Here is a 15,940-nt window from a genome sequence, read left to right as displayed (position 1 = left end):
TAGAGAAAAATATATAAATAAAGATATATCACCTGTATGCTTTAGGATTCAATCCCGCGAGATGACAGCAATAATTGTTCATGACATTTTGCAACATGAGAAGCCTACGGTACACCTTCTCCGATATCGGCAGTATATATCCAAGCCCACCATCCAAAGTTGCTGCAAAGAAGTCATTTGATTATTACCAAGATCATTTATCTGAATCTTCATACCAGTTGTAAAAATAAAATAGATAGGCTAGAACAAAAGACAATGAAATACAGTAAACCCCCCTATAACGCTGAGATATGTCCCTATAACGTCCCATCCGATATCACGTTATCAGATGGGACGTTATAGGGAAGTTAATGTTTTTAAATTGTATGTCAATTTTAAATTACTAATTATAGTAATTTCCGCTCGATCAATTTTAAATGACTAATTATAGTAATTTCCGCTAGTTAAAATGTAAAAGTAAAATTTAAAACATAAATCCCTTATAAAATTCCCTGCGATAAAGGGGTATTATGTCAATTATGAGGGGGTTTACTGTAGAAAGGCTAGAAAAAACACATTGAAGTGTTGGGTAATATATCCAAAATTACACAAGGTTTGTTGGATTGAATTCTACATTTATTTATGAATATGGTAATACGTGACGCGTTTCATCTTCTTAAGACATTATTAAACATTATCTGAGTGTTTGATAATGTCTTAAGAAGATGAAACGCGTCACACATTAACATATACATAAATAAATGTAGAATTCAATCCAACAAACCTTGTTTAATTTTGGGTATATTACCCAACAATTCAATATGGAATTCTACCAACTGTCTGCAGTTACAATAAATACATTGAAATGGGTTGAAATGAGAGCAATACCTTGGAATTGAAAGTTCTAAAAGCATATATTTGGTCAATAGAGTTTTAAATCACACAGTGATAAAAAGTCATACAAGGAACTCACAAAAAGAAAAATAAACAGCGATTGATAATTGATTTATGTTTTAATCCAGTAAATCTGAAAATTGAGACAGAAATATTACTCTCAGGACAAGTGATGAAAGCAGTGTCATACTAAATATGTGCATAAAAAGGTTGATCTTATACTGATAATGAACATTTACAGTGATAATGAACCATTTTTGTATCCTTTGATATTTTTAAAATATTTTTTTAAAATTAAAACATAATAAGCAAAACTGAATTAAATTTTTGATACACTGAATTAATTCTTACACAAGAAGACCTATACAGCAAATTTTAGTTTACTTTTTTATACAGTATCGCATTGAGTATATCTACCATGTAAATGGAAAGTTCAGTGAAATATCCATACAAAAAAAAATGCTTAAATTTTTAAAACAATTATAATTAATAATAACATCCTACAAAAGAATTATGAAAGACGATCTCAAGAAGGTGTCATTAGGTGGGTCGTTAGGTCATCATATGTATACAATTCATTGCGCTAGCACAAGTTTAAAATTTCCAACTACAACATTGGGTCTTACCGAACATCGTGCAGTGCCTCTTTTCTTTGCTATATTGTTGGGTGGGTTCATCTTCTTGGGGACGGCACGCGATCCGGAACATGCAGTTCACCTTCTGGCCGAGATGATAGTCGGCTCTGCGGATCAACCTCTGACCTAGAAGAAAAACAACACAAAGTATAGTGTCAATAGGTAAACAAAAGACTTAAAATATAAATAATTTTTTTACAATGTTTTTGGCGTCTCTCGCGCTCTACCAGAAGTGACCAAATAGAACGGTTATAAGCGTCTCTCGCTCTCTACCAACAGCATGTAAAAGAAGCTTTTAAATGTTTCCTGCAAACAATTTGTTGAACTACTGTTTAAAAAGACAAAGAATTTTGATGTCATGTTATAAAATGGGATGCTGATACCCTCAGAACAAGCTTGCAATATTACTGGTCAAGGTAAAAATAAACATCAAAAAATTTAATTGAAATTCTGTACAATGGTGTTTGGATAAAGTTGAGAATACGGATCAAGCACAAACCTCCTAAACTCTCTCTCGCCTCCGGTTGGTAGTTGAACATCACAAAATTGCCTTCAGACTCTGACACCAAAAATCCTAAGTTTGTGTTGTCTATCAGGAACTCCATGTCATAAACCTAGAGAAAATTAACAAATTTAAGACATAAATTAACCTAGTCGGCTCGAACAGGGGGATTGAAATCCCCCATAAATAAATTTTAATTAAATAACTTAAATATTATAAATGTCACTTACTCTATATTTTTTGTAATCTTTAAAATAATAGATTTGGCTATAATGTTTTTTTTTATTGTTGTAATGTGCATATCTGGCTCTTTGGCTTATAGGTTAACTGAACACTGGGAAGCGGAGGGCTGATCAGCTTTCCGCTTCAGATACCAGTCTAGGGTAGTATTGAATAAATATTAGAGTGAAAAAATCACTTATATTTGTTTAACTCCCCCTGGGAATCAAACCCGGGACGGACCTCTAGTACGGTAGCAGAGCGTGCTAACCATTACACTACAGAGGCGGACACTAGCCTTTGTTTTCTATGCAGATATACAGAATCCTTAGAAGCTTTCAAATTCTTCTTCTTCTTTCCATGTTCGCTCCCTAGGTGGAGCATATGGCCAACACGAGACGTCTCCAAGTCACTCAGTCACGCGCCATCTCCTTGGCTTCCTCCCAGGTCAGTCCGGCGTCTCGAAGTTCCGCTGAGTATAGTCTGTGAATGGTCGTCAGCGGCCTTCCGGGGCGCCGGAATCCTCGGGGTTGGAAGAAGAGATATGAGGGGTTGATGCTCTCAGGTGGCATTCTAAGGACATGTCCCAACCATGTCCACCTTCTCATCTTCAGGACTTCCAGTATGGGGGGCTGTTGAGTTCTTCTCCTCACATCGTCATTCCTAATGGAGTCATACCAATTTATACCCAGTATTCGCCTCAGGCACCTATTTTTAAAACTTGCTAGTTTCTTGCTTTGAGCTTTGGTTAGGTGCCACGACTCACATCCGTACAGCAACACTGTTGGGATGCAGGCGTTAAAGAGACCACACTTGGTTTTTGTCAAGTAAAGCAGTGAATCCCAATAAAATTATAAAATTATCCACACATTAATTTGGGCGAGCTTGATTTACCTGAACAGTTCGCATGTCTCTTGCAGCGAGAGACAGGGTTCGGTGGTGCTCCTGGAACCTCATGAGGGCCACGGACCGGTACACGTCGGCCGCCAGAAGCATGCTCTTCACGGCAAGGATCCTGTGCACATACACTTGGGTGTCTATAAACGCCACACCGACGAGATCATTGTCCTTCAACTGCCATATGTATATCTGCAAGAAACGAAAATTTTAAGAAATTTGTACAGCACTATATCAATAATTGACCTTTTTTTAATATTTTTTTTGCATTATACAAACATGACATAAATTCAAATACAAAAAAATATTAATAAAATATAAATACAAAAAAAGATCCCACAAAGGTATGGCCTGTGTGTGGGTATACAATATAATTTAGGTCATAGTAAAGGGCACTGGCAAGAATACAATAGGTATTATAAGTAGAACTAGAATAATAGTGTTAATATAAAATACAAAAAATACTTGACTATCGGAGAACAATAAATTTTTTTTTTTTTTTTTTAAATAAAATTAAAAACTCAAAAACATAAAAAAGATGAAAAAGTAAAAAGTAAAAAGTTAGCAAGCATGTACTACATGAGTGATACGTCTAAAAGAAAAAGGAACTTAAATTTGTCTCTTCAATAAACAATCTAAGCAAAATTTTAAATCTACACAAATTTAGGTAATTAACATCTAACAAATAGTCTTTGTGGAATAAATTGAACAGTTTTGGAGCTTTGAAAAATGAGTGTCTTTGCTAGATTTATAAAAAGGGATTTTTAATAAATTAATAGGTTAATCGGTTCTCTACCTTAACCCTTACTGGTCCAATGTCGAATCTCATTCAACATCGATTTTTCGCTCTTAGGTCCCATGTCGGATGTTATTCGACATGTTTTTCATCATTAGTATTATTTATTTAAATTCCAAGCTTACATTTTTGTCACTCGTATCTATTACAACCATATGTGGAGCGGAGGACAAAAGTTTTTTTCCAATTGGAATATAACTGTCTATCTAGATTTTTTTAATTTTGGGGGACCGGAAAGGGTTAACCACTACATGCTCGTGTGTGTGTGTTTTTTTTTAAAAAAGAGCTAAAAATGTCAGGTTATTTTGTTTATTTGAAAGATTCACATTTAATTTAAAGAGTTTTTTTATTTAAAGACTTGATATAATTAAGAAAGGTGTGTTGAGATATGTGGAACGAATGAGTGAAGAAAGAACAATGAAATAAATTTATGAAGCGAATGTAGTTGTAAAAAGAAGTAGAGGAAGACTGAAAAACTTGGCACAATCAGGTACATCAAATACTTGAAAGCGGTCAGGTTAGGAGTCGAAATAATCGGCGGGTATGTATGAGAAGATGCATGCAGGTGAATGGAAAAAGAGGCGAAGAATGTTTGCAAAGACAAAGTGGTGTGGTGTTTTATTCTCTCTGCCTACTCCTGCGGGGAAGCGGCGTGATGATCGGTCAGTTAGTTTACTAACTAACGACCGATCATCACGCCGCTAGAACGTCATAAATAAAAAAAACTGGATTTTTCAGGAGAATATTTATAAAGTTTAAAAATACAATACAATGTATTAAAAATATCAAGCCACTTATTGAACTTTTTACTGTGCAACAGATCTTTTTAGGTAAAAACTGAAGGTTCTTTCTCCATTTGAAAAATATTTAGTATATTTAAAAAAATAATTAAACAATACCTTTTCTTCAAAATGTAAAAACAACACTTTCTGCCCTGTAGCGGGTAATAATAAAATATTAAGTTAAAAATATGCCGCTTTTGCTGGGATATATTTCTGGGCATTCCGAAAACATGCACAACTGAAAATTGACGATTTTTGATTTACGACGTTGTTGAAAGGAGTGAGCGATATGTACACATGAAAACAATTATAGTCTCCTACATTGCCATATATGCCAGTGCTCACTCATCTGAGAAATTAGCGCTTACCACACCTATTTGGTATTACTCTCAAAGGGGTCGAATAAAAAATTGTATTACCTTTTGTCCTACAGCCGATACTAAGAATCCAGAAACTTGTGCCAGCGCCGTAACGGGGCCTTTTTGTTCCTTGGCGTAGATTTCTTTGAAACGATTCTTTGTCAAAGGTTGTCCCGGTTCAGGCACTACTTCTATCACATCGTAAATCAATATCTGGAAAAAATTAAATAAGGTATCAATGTTTTAAGTACACCCAATGGATAGCGTACAATTTTCAGCCCAACTGTATACATAACTGACTTTTTTCAGTTAGTCCAGTACATTCGTCCATACGAAACTCTTGACTTGGCATTTAATCCGTACTTTGACGTACGTATTTAAACTACTATATAATTTGTATTTTAAATTTTTAGGGTAAACCAAGCCGTATATTTTATTTAAAAAAAATAAAAATAAAAAATTCATCATAATTGTTTGTTATTAGGACATTATTAAACTACTATACTACTGACTACTACCAGTAGTTTGATAATGCCCAGACAGGGCAAAAAAATTGTCACAAATATTTTTTTATTTTTTTTTGTTTTAAAAAAATATAATATACAGCTTAGTTGACCCTAAAAATCATTGTTTGATTTTAATATTTAAAATATATGAAACTCTTCTTCGCAGGTAACAATCTGTATGATAATCGGTTTGCTTCATTCATGATCAGTCTCCCCCGACTCTATCTTCCGCATGCCTCTTCAACTCGGCTACAACGCATGTCTGAGTTGATTTGGTCCATGTAGTTTAAGGGGGTCGTCCTCTGTAGTTTGTGCCTTAGCACATGCCCTCTCCAATCATAAGAAGCAAGCCTGGGTGTCTTATATCGGTAGTGTAATGGCAAAGGGGTATATCTGTCAAATTTTTCATTTTCTAAGTTTGTTCCACAAAATGTCTAAAATAGTGTATTCCATAATCTAGCAAAAGGATATAGCTGTAGTTGCAATACTTATTTAGTTTTATTAAGATATGTACATATAAAAATACATAAAACAAATGAATTATTTCATTTCACAAGTTTGTTTTCACTTTCCTGTAAAATTTGGTCTGAGACAGATTTACCCCTTTGCCTTTGCATTACCGATATTATAATATAATATGAAACTAAATGTTTAGATACATACCCTTCCTCTGGAAGTAATATCTTCGCCGTAGTTATAATTTGTTCCTAGTACAATATAGCCTCTCAAGCCCGTCCTGCAAAAATTAAACCATTTAGTAAGGCGTTGACAGATTAAACACATGTGTATCATGGATCTAACACATGTAAAGACATCGAACAGTCCCAGATACACAACTGACAGTTGTAATGCTAAGTGCTTTATTAATCTAAAATGATGTTACTATTATTTCATTTCACTCTTATGGTTTTTGGTTTGTGAACCATCTCAACACACCTTTCTTAATTTGATGGATAATGCTTATCTCAGCCTTGCATTATTTCCTTATTTCACCATTCAAACATCTATCATACACCAATTTTCCGCATCTAAGGTCGCATTTCGACTGCATTCAGTCTACTCTCTACTTTCTGCATGCAGTCTTCTTACATTTTTCCAATTGCAAAAAAAAACCTTGATTCAATAACCAAATTACGATATTTTTTCATTAATTAATTTGGTAGTCGCTTTGTGGTAAAATCGATCCATTTTTTATTAATGTTTTACTTACCACAATAGATTTGAAAAAATAGTAAGTACCACTATTTTTTCAAATCTATTGTGACACGTGTTTCCATGCATTCAGCATCATTTTCCAACACTTTATGTGAAGCTAAGTCTAAATTTTAGAGTTTTGTCTTTAGACGTTGAAAGTTGAACAGGGGGTAGAAGCTGTTACATACTTATTTTTGATATTTTTATTTAAATTCTTCTCAATACCTGGTTCCCTCATGAGCGAGGTTGACATTCTTCAGACACGTCACATGCTCCCATTCCTCCAGTTCTATTTTAGTATTGGGGATGATTTCCCAAGAAACTGGCGAGAACAGCATCACAGAAAACCTATCCTGCAAGGGGTATGGGAATCTGGAAGAAAAAGGGAGAAAATCAATACAAGAGCAGCCTTATATGGCATTACTAAAACACTATGGACGGGAAAAGTATTTCCACCCGTTTGGTTGATTGGTGCTTAAGGACAGGAAGGATATTTTTACCTTCTGCTCAAGCCTCTTTTCAAGGGAACAAAAAAACACACATCCTTAGGGCGCTTGTCCACTACCCGGAATTCCGTGTAATTTTACCGTCTGGCACGTCAGTTAGCTTAAGCTCAGTTAGTTTTAAAACGACGATTGGCTTGTGCTTTTGTCCATCTTTTTTCGGAATGGAGCTCTTGATCGGTGCGTGAACACGTTGCGCGTAAATTCGATCACGCTAAACTGTCGTAGTCATTTTCATTTTTCAAAACCGGACTGCCAGACGGTGAAATCCCGTGTAGTGGACAAACGCCCTTAGTGTGTGAATCTATTTTCAGCATTATTTCTCGAGATCTTGTTACCTTTCCCCTTTGTTCTCGGTGGACAGTTCTTTATCCTCGCCGTTGAACTTGTAGTAGGACTGCGAGGGCGCCGCGATGGAGGTCACAATGCAGTACGTCCGCGACTCGAGGTGGTACGTCACGAAGTGGGGGCTGCTCCGCAGGGGGACCTTCCTCACGGGCCAGGGGGCATCGTATGACAGGTGAGTTGGCAAAATGCAGATCTTGAGTTCAGACTAAAACAAAATTGAGAAAATACTTCAGTCCGATATTTATGCCAGCTTTGTCCTATACACACCCCACACCGCATGTGTTTCGCGTTGCAGGAGCCTGGGTGAGGACCTATCTGACATTGGATCCGTAATACTTCATAAGGAACTGTCACGAGAGGTGGTATCATACATGATAAAAATAGTGAAGGACATTGGTACCATAAACCAAGCTAGGACACAAAAAGCCGAACCCTCTTCTAGTGGAACAGAAGTCCTGTCGACGACATTCAACAGTCCGGCTTCTCCTGAGGAGTTTTACGTGGTTTTCTCCCAGCAATGAGCAAATGCTGAGAAATTCCTAATTGGCTCACACTAGATTATCCCTCCTGTTCTCAACACAGATTTAAATAAAACATTTTTTTTAACCAGTTAATTTATTTACAACATTTTGAGTATCAAAATACTTGTTCACAAATCTGGATTATTTCCAATTAGGAGTTATCTCATCAAAGATGTCCTTCACTATTTTTATAATATATGATACCGCCTCTCGTCAAAGTTCCTTATGAACTAATACAGACCCACCCAAGCTACTGAAATGCGCCCTCAGCTGTTGTCTTTGAAAGCTGAAACAGGGGCAAAGCATCAATAGGTGAGGGACATCTTGAGGTGTCTCATCATCACTTGTAAAGCTGTCCATAAACATACCTTAATATTGAAGTATAGGAAGCCCTGAAGACAGTTGACGTTGTTGAAAGGAGCGAAGATCGGCACGTGATTTCCGGGATCCGGGAACGGATTGGAGTGCGGATGGCAGCGCAATTCTCCTCTGGGCGGCAACAGCACCCACAACCCAGGGTCCCCGCACACAAACACTCCATTGTAGCCTGCTATGTTACCTGTTGAAGAGACAGACATTAGTTAAATTCATGATAATTCAATACACCAAATTTCATAAATAACTCGGGTAAGCTAACCTAACACCAAACTGCGTGCAATTGTTAAAAATTTACAAAATATGGATCTACATTAGCATATGACAGGTGCTGTGGCATAATTGAGTAGACGGTTGACTGCGAAACTGGCAACGCGGGTTCGATTCCCGACAATTGCAAAATGAATGTATATTTAGTTTCAATTTTTCTGGGAGCGTATGATGTATTTTTCACATTTACCTTCCCTATCCTTATTATCCTACCTGCAGACAAGCCTCTAAAATAGAGGCTTTGCGGGTTATTTCTTTAAGAAAAAAAATATATGTTTTTTTTCTTCTTCTGTGTGTGTCATGTCAGGTCCTCCTGATGTCAACTATCACTTGAGAGTAGTTGTCCTTGTCTTAGACTGCTCTTAACAGTGCCTCAACTGTCCTGATCCCCGTCCAATCTCGTATATTCCGGAGCCATGAGATCCGTCTTCTGCCCACACCTTGTCGACTCTTTATTTTGCATTTTATGATTAGGTGCAACAGCTCGTACTTCTCTCCTCTTATCTATGCCCCAGATAAGATGCCTTGTGGACCTTGATATCAGTCAGCAACTATCTTCCTGCTTTTGGTCTTTGGAGCACATTAGCATTGCTGACATATTGGTCCATGGTTTTTCATATATCGATCACTCCTTTCAACAATGTCATATATCAAAAATCGTCAATTTTCAGTTGTGCATATTTTCGAAATGCCCAGAAAATGTAGTATATCCCAGCAAAAGCGGCATATTTTCAACTTAATATTTACACGCTACAGGGCAAAAAATATTGTTTTTGCATTTTGAAGAAAAGGTATTGTATAATTATTTTTTTTGATACACTAAATATTTTTCAAATGGAGAAAAAACATTCAGGTTTTACCTAAAAACATCTGTTGCATACTAAAAAGTTCAATAAGTGGCTTGATATTTATTTTTAATACATTACATTATATTTTTAAACTTTAAAAACGATCTCCTGAAATATCAAGTTTTTTTATATATTGTTGAAAAGAGTGAGTGATATGTTTTATCAACTTCATTTATAAAATAAAGAATACTTACTGAAATACCTCAACTTCTTGATATTGTGTTTGATGGTGTCATCTTCTAAATTAGACTCCGTTTCATTCTCCGGTACTCGTGGAATTCCCAAAGGCATTCTCTTGAATCGCATTTTCAAATTTCCTTTGGCGTATTGGAAGACCTATAAAAAAAAAGAAAATTACAAACAAACAAAAAACATCAGTATGTTTGATATGTAGCTCTGAAATTGTATGTAAAGCTGGGTATCTATATGGGTATGTCTATAGCTTTTCCTATGCAGACTGCAAAATTGCACATTTTACAATGTGCATCGCCACTAATTATAGTGTGTAAGCTATCAGATCCAAACACTGTCACAGCGGTGTTACATTCCCATAAAATACTGCAAAATTTTTCATATGTAGACTTCTCTCAATAATAATAATGATATGTAATAACACTCCTGACTCTTATCCGCTCCCAATGGTACATAGGGCACAGCATCAAATTGATACAATCTTAAATTGATCATATATTATATGAAGGCAAGGTGATCAGTCTGGTGAGCTTCAGATATGTCCAATATGTTCACATATCGCTCACTCCTTTCAACAATGTCATATTTCAAAAATCGTCTATTTTCAGTTGTTTGTGATTTCGGAATGCCCAGAAAATGTACTATATCCCAGCAAAAGCGTCATATTTTTAACTTAATATTTACCTGCTACAGGGCGGAATGTGTTGTTTTTGCATTTTGAAGAAAAGGTATTGTTTAATTATTTTTTTAAATATACTAAATATTTTTTAAATGGAGAAAAAAACCTTCAGGTTTTACCTTCAAAGATCTGTTGCACAGAAAAAGGTAAATAATTGGCTTGATATTTATTTTTAATACATTTTATTCTATTTTTAAACTTTAAAAACGATCTCCTGAAAAATCAAGTTTTTTGATTTATGACGTTGTTGAAAGGAATGAGCGATATATTTATTTGACCCCACCGGGAATCGAATCCGAGACCTACCACATGGTGCCCAAATGTGCTTAACACTACACTAAATGTATGATGTATGTAATTAAAATAATTTAAGATAATTTATTTGGTGTCTTTTTCTTAGTGTATACTGGAGAAAGGGTAATAATCATAATCCAATAAGTAAGTTAGTGTCATGAAAAAACATATATTATTTGTGAATATAAAAATAATAAATATCGCGAGATTACTATCAAATGTGGTGAAATATCATTAATTTCAATAATTGATTCGGCAGTCACTTTGTGGTAAAATCTATCCATTTTTAATTTAAGTTTTGCTTAGTTAATACATACATATCATTATTCCTTCAAATCTATTGTGACACATGTTTCAATGCATTCCACATCATTTTAAAGTGTTAGAAAATGATGCGGAATGCATTGAAAAACGTGTGTGGATTTTAAGAAAAAGTGGTACATATTTACTAAGTAAAACTTAAATTAAAAATGAAATATCACTACCCCAACTTTATACAAAATATAAAGGTCTTGGCTTGCTAGAGTTTATGGAAAATATGAAAATAAATTTAATGAATACAGTGTTAAGAAACCTGGTATATCATCAGCTCATTCTCCATCCTGAGGAACAGAAGTGGGCGTGACCCTTTATTTCCCAAACCGACTACCAACATCTCCTTGAGCCTACTGGCACTAATTCCATCCGGAATATTGGACAAGAGGTCTTCCGGAGCACCTTGCCCCATCAGGAACGGAACCGACTCCAGACTATCCACTAGAACCTGAAAGAATTCAAGTAAATTAAAGTTGTTGAGTGTAAATTAGACCAGACTTGATATACATCGGATTCCACATATCGGTAGTGTAAAAGCAAAGGGTTATATCTGTCTCAGACCAAATTTTACAGGAGAGCAAAAACAAACTTGTGAAATTAAATATTTTGTTCGGATGGCATATGTATATATCTTAATAAAACTAAATAAGTATTGCAACTATAGCTATGTCCTTTTGCTAGATTATGGAATACACTATTTTAGACATTTTGTGGAACAAACTTAGAAAATGAAAAATTTGACAGATATACCCCTTTGCCATTACACTACCAATATTTATTGTGTTAACACTGAATGTATAACAAAATGTAAACACTGTAACTTCAAACAGCTTGTATAATGGTAATTTTTCTTGTTTTCTCAGAATTATTTTACCTAATTTCATTAATAATAAGTATTGCAACTATAGCTATATCCTTTCGCTAGATTATGGAATACACTATTTCAGACATTTTGTGGAACAAAATTAGAAAATGAAAAATTTGACAGATATACCCCTTTGCCATTACTCTACCGATATTTATTGTGTTAGCACTGAATGTATAACAAAATGTAAACACTGTAACTTCAAACAGCTTGTATAATGGTAATTTTTCTTGTTTTCTCAGAATTATTTTACCTAATTAACAACTAACTGACTAAACATTATGCCACAGTAAACTCGCAAGTAAAATCATAAAACTAAAATCATACACCAAAGTAACTTTATTGCTTAATTAGAATCATTGAATTGTATCATAGTATTATTTTAGTTTCAACAGCATAACTTATATATCTAATTAATTGGATATAAGGAGCCAAGCGCATCAAAAGATCGCTTTGCAAACAGCTCCATAAAATAGATCCTAAAACAGCTCATTGCACAAAAGTAAACAGTAAGTCAGCCTAGTACATAAGTAAACTCATATGTATCTTATGTAAGCTCACAAGTAAAAGTCATATACCTAAGTAACTTCATCGCTAACTAAGAATCATTGAGTTGTATAAACTCATGCCTTTAACGAGATAGCGAATGTTAGCAAGCGATTACAATTTTTCACTCAAGAATCACATGAAATTGTAGTCATTTTAATCATAGAGAGCAAACCCACTAATAAATAGGAACAGGCTATAAAACTTATTATGTGTAAAAGTTGGAGCCTAAGTAGGAACATGAAAAGTGGTGTTGCATAAACCGAAGCCAGATTTTGACTCAATTTTACACTAGGTAATTCCAAAAATCCGCAGTTTGCTTACAATAAGCGATTATTTGGTAATTTTCTATACTATCACAATCACATAAAGCAGATTCCACTAAAGATTGAAAACGGTTGCTGTTCAAACATATTTATTACCCTCTGTCCAGAAGTGATGTCTCTCACTAAGAAGCTCAACTTCATGTCGGGCAGGGAGTAGATCTCCATGTTGCCGTTGGTCCTGACTATGAACAGCCAATAGGAGGGCTTGTGCTCGATGTAGTGTCGTCTCCACCAATCGCGTCGCACGGATCCTGTCACGTTATCTCGCTGCCCGCGCTCGCTTTGCATCAGCTGGAAACAAATAAAGAAAAATTCAGATGCAGACTGTAAGTCAACTGTGGAAGACGGTTTATGTACCGTAGAACGGGGCTACTTGAACTTTGATGTGTTACTTGAGCCCAGTAGAATAAAAATTATTTATATCTGTATTTGGTCTACAATAATGAACATATCGACATGATTTCCCTGACAGGCGACACTTATTGCCACGATACGTTCATTATTGTAGACCAAATACAGATTTCAATCTTTTTTTTGTACTGGGCTTAAGTAAAACATCAAAGTTCAAGTAGCTCCGTTCTACGGTAATACGACGGTTGCTACTTAAATTTGGCAAACCAGTGAATATGTTGAATCTGGCATTGTCATCGTAAAGTTTGCCATTTTTAATGGTAAACGTACTCACAAGATTTTTGTCATACGAGTAATATTTGTGTTGTTTACAGATACTTGAAAAATTGCTTTTGTCAAAAAAAATTAACTAATTCGTGAACATTTTCGTACGATGATTTTCTATGACTTTTGACGTGATTTAAAACAAATATACGTAGTAGACAACAAGATAAGATTAGACATAATTGCCAAACTATGTGGTTACTTAAAACGCATAAAATATAATAAAAGTATGTTATTTTGTCATAATTTAAAAATTATTATGTACCCGTAGTTCCCTCCTAAGCTTTTATCACATAAAATTATTTCAAGGATAAAAAAATTAAACATATTTTAGCTCATTATTTGAAAATCATTTTAAAATTGGATTTTTTTTTAAAATTATTAATTTCCCGTTAATTTATTTCCAAATATCGCAATGCATTACTTTGAAAAGGTTTTTTTTTACATTTATTGTAAGAAAAAAAAAACATAAACAATGGTTAAAATCCCCAAATAAACTATAAAAATGTTCCTAGAAATAATTGTCAACACACATCAATCACTCCTTTCAAGAACGTCATAAATCAAAAATCGTCAATTTTCAGTTGTGCACGTTTTCGGAATGCCCAGAAAATGTACTATATCCCAGAAAAAGCGGCATATTTTTTACTTAATATTTACCCGCTACAGGGCAGAAAGTGTTGTTTTTGCATTTTGAAGAAAAGGTGCTGTTTAATTATTTTTTTAAATATACTAAATATTTTTCAAATGGAGAAAAAACCTTCAGGTTTTACATAAAAAGATCTGTTGCACAGTAAAAACTTCAATAAGTGGCCTGATGTTTATTTTAATACAATGTATTATATTTTTAAATTTTAAAAACGTTCTCCTGAAAAATCAAGTTTTTTGATTAATGACGTTCTTGAAAGGAGTGAGCGACATATCAAAACTTAAGCACAATATGCAAATCTTTTAGAATTCATTAAATTAAGACAGATATCAAAAAGCATAGGGTGGAAATATGACACCCTAGATAAAATATGCATATAAATTAACTGCATAGATGAAATTTTTTTGCGTCTATAACTATGATTACCTAAAATCCCAACTAGTACACAGGAATATTCTCCGATCTCATACATTTGCTGCCCTACTCGCAGATGAAAAACTAACTATCCACACTTACCGAAACCATAGATGCTGGAGTTTGGTCACCGCCATAGAGCAAGTCATCTTCATCCACATCGTGAATGATGTTAGGATCCATGGCGCCTTCTCTCTTCACATTGCCTCCTTTCATTCCCTTCTTTACCGGATTCTCGCCTTTGATCTGAAGATAAGAAATCATTAGGAATTATGTTTTGAATATTGAAAGCATAAACTTCAAAGGAATTATGGAATTATGTTTTGAATATTGAAAGCATTAACTTTAAAGTCATAAATTAAACCCTGAAGAGGGCAACAGGTTGTTTCCGAAACTAGTTGGTTAATAAAAATGTGAGTGGATCAAAACACAAAGTCTTTTTTATTTCTCAAAATAATATATTATTAGGAATTTACTGGCATGAGAAATTTATCTTCTTCTAGCCCTAATTCACACTCAATGGTGCATACGACACTACATCGCAACGAAGCAATGTCAACATCGGGGACCCGACACATAAAGAAGAATAATGATAAAAAAATATATATTTGATTGACCCATTGTGCTCCTCAGAGGGTGTTCGTTTTTAGGAATAACGCGTAAAGACTTGTAGAGACTTGTCTGCAGGCAGGGTAAGGATAGGGAAGGTAAATGTGAAAAATACATCACAAACACCCAGACCAATTGAAATTAAATCTTTCTTGAATTTATTTTGCAATGCCAATTTTGCAGTTGACCCAACTATGCCCTGGCACATGTTGATAGTCATATTAATTTTTTTTATTTTTTATTTTAAAATGGCTAATGCCTTTAACAAGATTTATATAAATGCAATGTCAAATAAAGAATATAATATCAAAAAAAACTAAAAAATAATATAAAATAAAATAACAGATTGTAACCTTTTGTCGCAACCACTAATCAATACACGTCTCTCACACACACTATCAGCAAGCAGCGAGAGAATGTGAAATACAACGTTTCAATTTATCCATTAAAACATGGAGAAAAAATGCTGAGAAAGTACAGACTTCAAGGTGGATAACAGTATATTAAATAAATCTATACTCTCAAAAGCATTGGCTAACATACGAAGCCGCTGAATCAGAGAGAACATGGCATATATGACCCCCCCCCCCCTGGGAAATGAACCCAGGACCTCCAGCACGGTAACTGAACACGCTGACCATTACACTACGGAGGCGGACGTAAGAATTTTATATAGCAGAACCAAATACGTAATTTCCTTTCTATCATTGAGATTTATTAACCTGTTAACCGGGCGGGACGCATAAAT

General features: G+C 34.7%; 1 protein-coding gene across 1 annotated transcript in view; it reads right to left on the bottom strand.

Annotated features, from left to right (window-relative positions):
- Nucleotides 1–15,940, bottom strand: part of Cpsf160 (cleavage and polyadenylation specificity factor subunit 1) — a 37,233-nt gene that overhangs the window by 1,962 nt on the left and 19,331 nt on the right. The window contains exons 14-26 of the mRNA XM_088272562.1: nt 14,686–14,829; nt 12,942–13,136; nt 11,368–11,556; nt 9,823–9,964; nt 8,504–8,694; nt 7,605–7,819; nt 6,989–7,135; nt 6,233–6,305; nt 5,124–5,276; nt 3,124–3,318; nt 2,008–2,122; nt 1,500–1,634; nt 33–162 (exon numbers count right to left, since the gene is read on the bottom strand). Of these exons, the coding sequence (XP_088128688.1) occupies nt 33–162; nt 1,500–1,634; nt 2,008–2,122; nt 3,124–3,318; nt 5,124–5,276; nt 6,233–6,305; nt 6,989–7,135; nt 7,605–7,819; nt 8,504–8,694; nt 9,823–9,964; nt 11,368–11,556; nt 12,942–13,136; nt 14,686–14,829 (2,024 nt within the window). The remainder of the gene's footprint in view (nt 1–32; nt 163–1,499; nt 1,635–2,007; nt 2,123–3,123; nt 3,319–5,123; nt 5,277–6,232; nt 6,306–6,988; nt 7,136–7,604; nt 7,820–8,503; nt 8,695–9,822; nt 9,965–11,367; nt 11,557–12,941; nt 13,137–14,685; nt 14,830–15,940) is intronic.

This window comes from Brachycentrus maculatus, unplaced genomic scaffold (genome assembly GCF_059751285.1).
Source record: "Brachycentrus maculatus isolate JH-2025_06_01 unplaced genomic scaffold, ASM5975128v1 h1tg000509l, whole genome shotgun sequence".
NCBI classification, from domain to species: Eukaryota; Metazoa; Arthropoda; class Insecta; order Trichoptera; family Brachycentridae; genus Brachycentrus; species Brachycentrus maculatus.
This window is presented reverse-complemented; position numbering and strand designations above follow the sequence as displayed.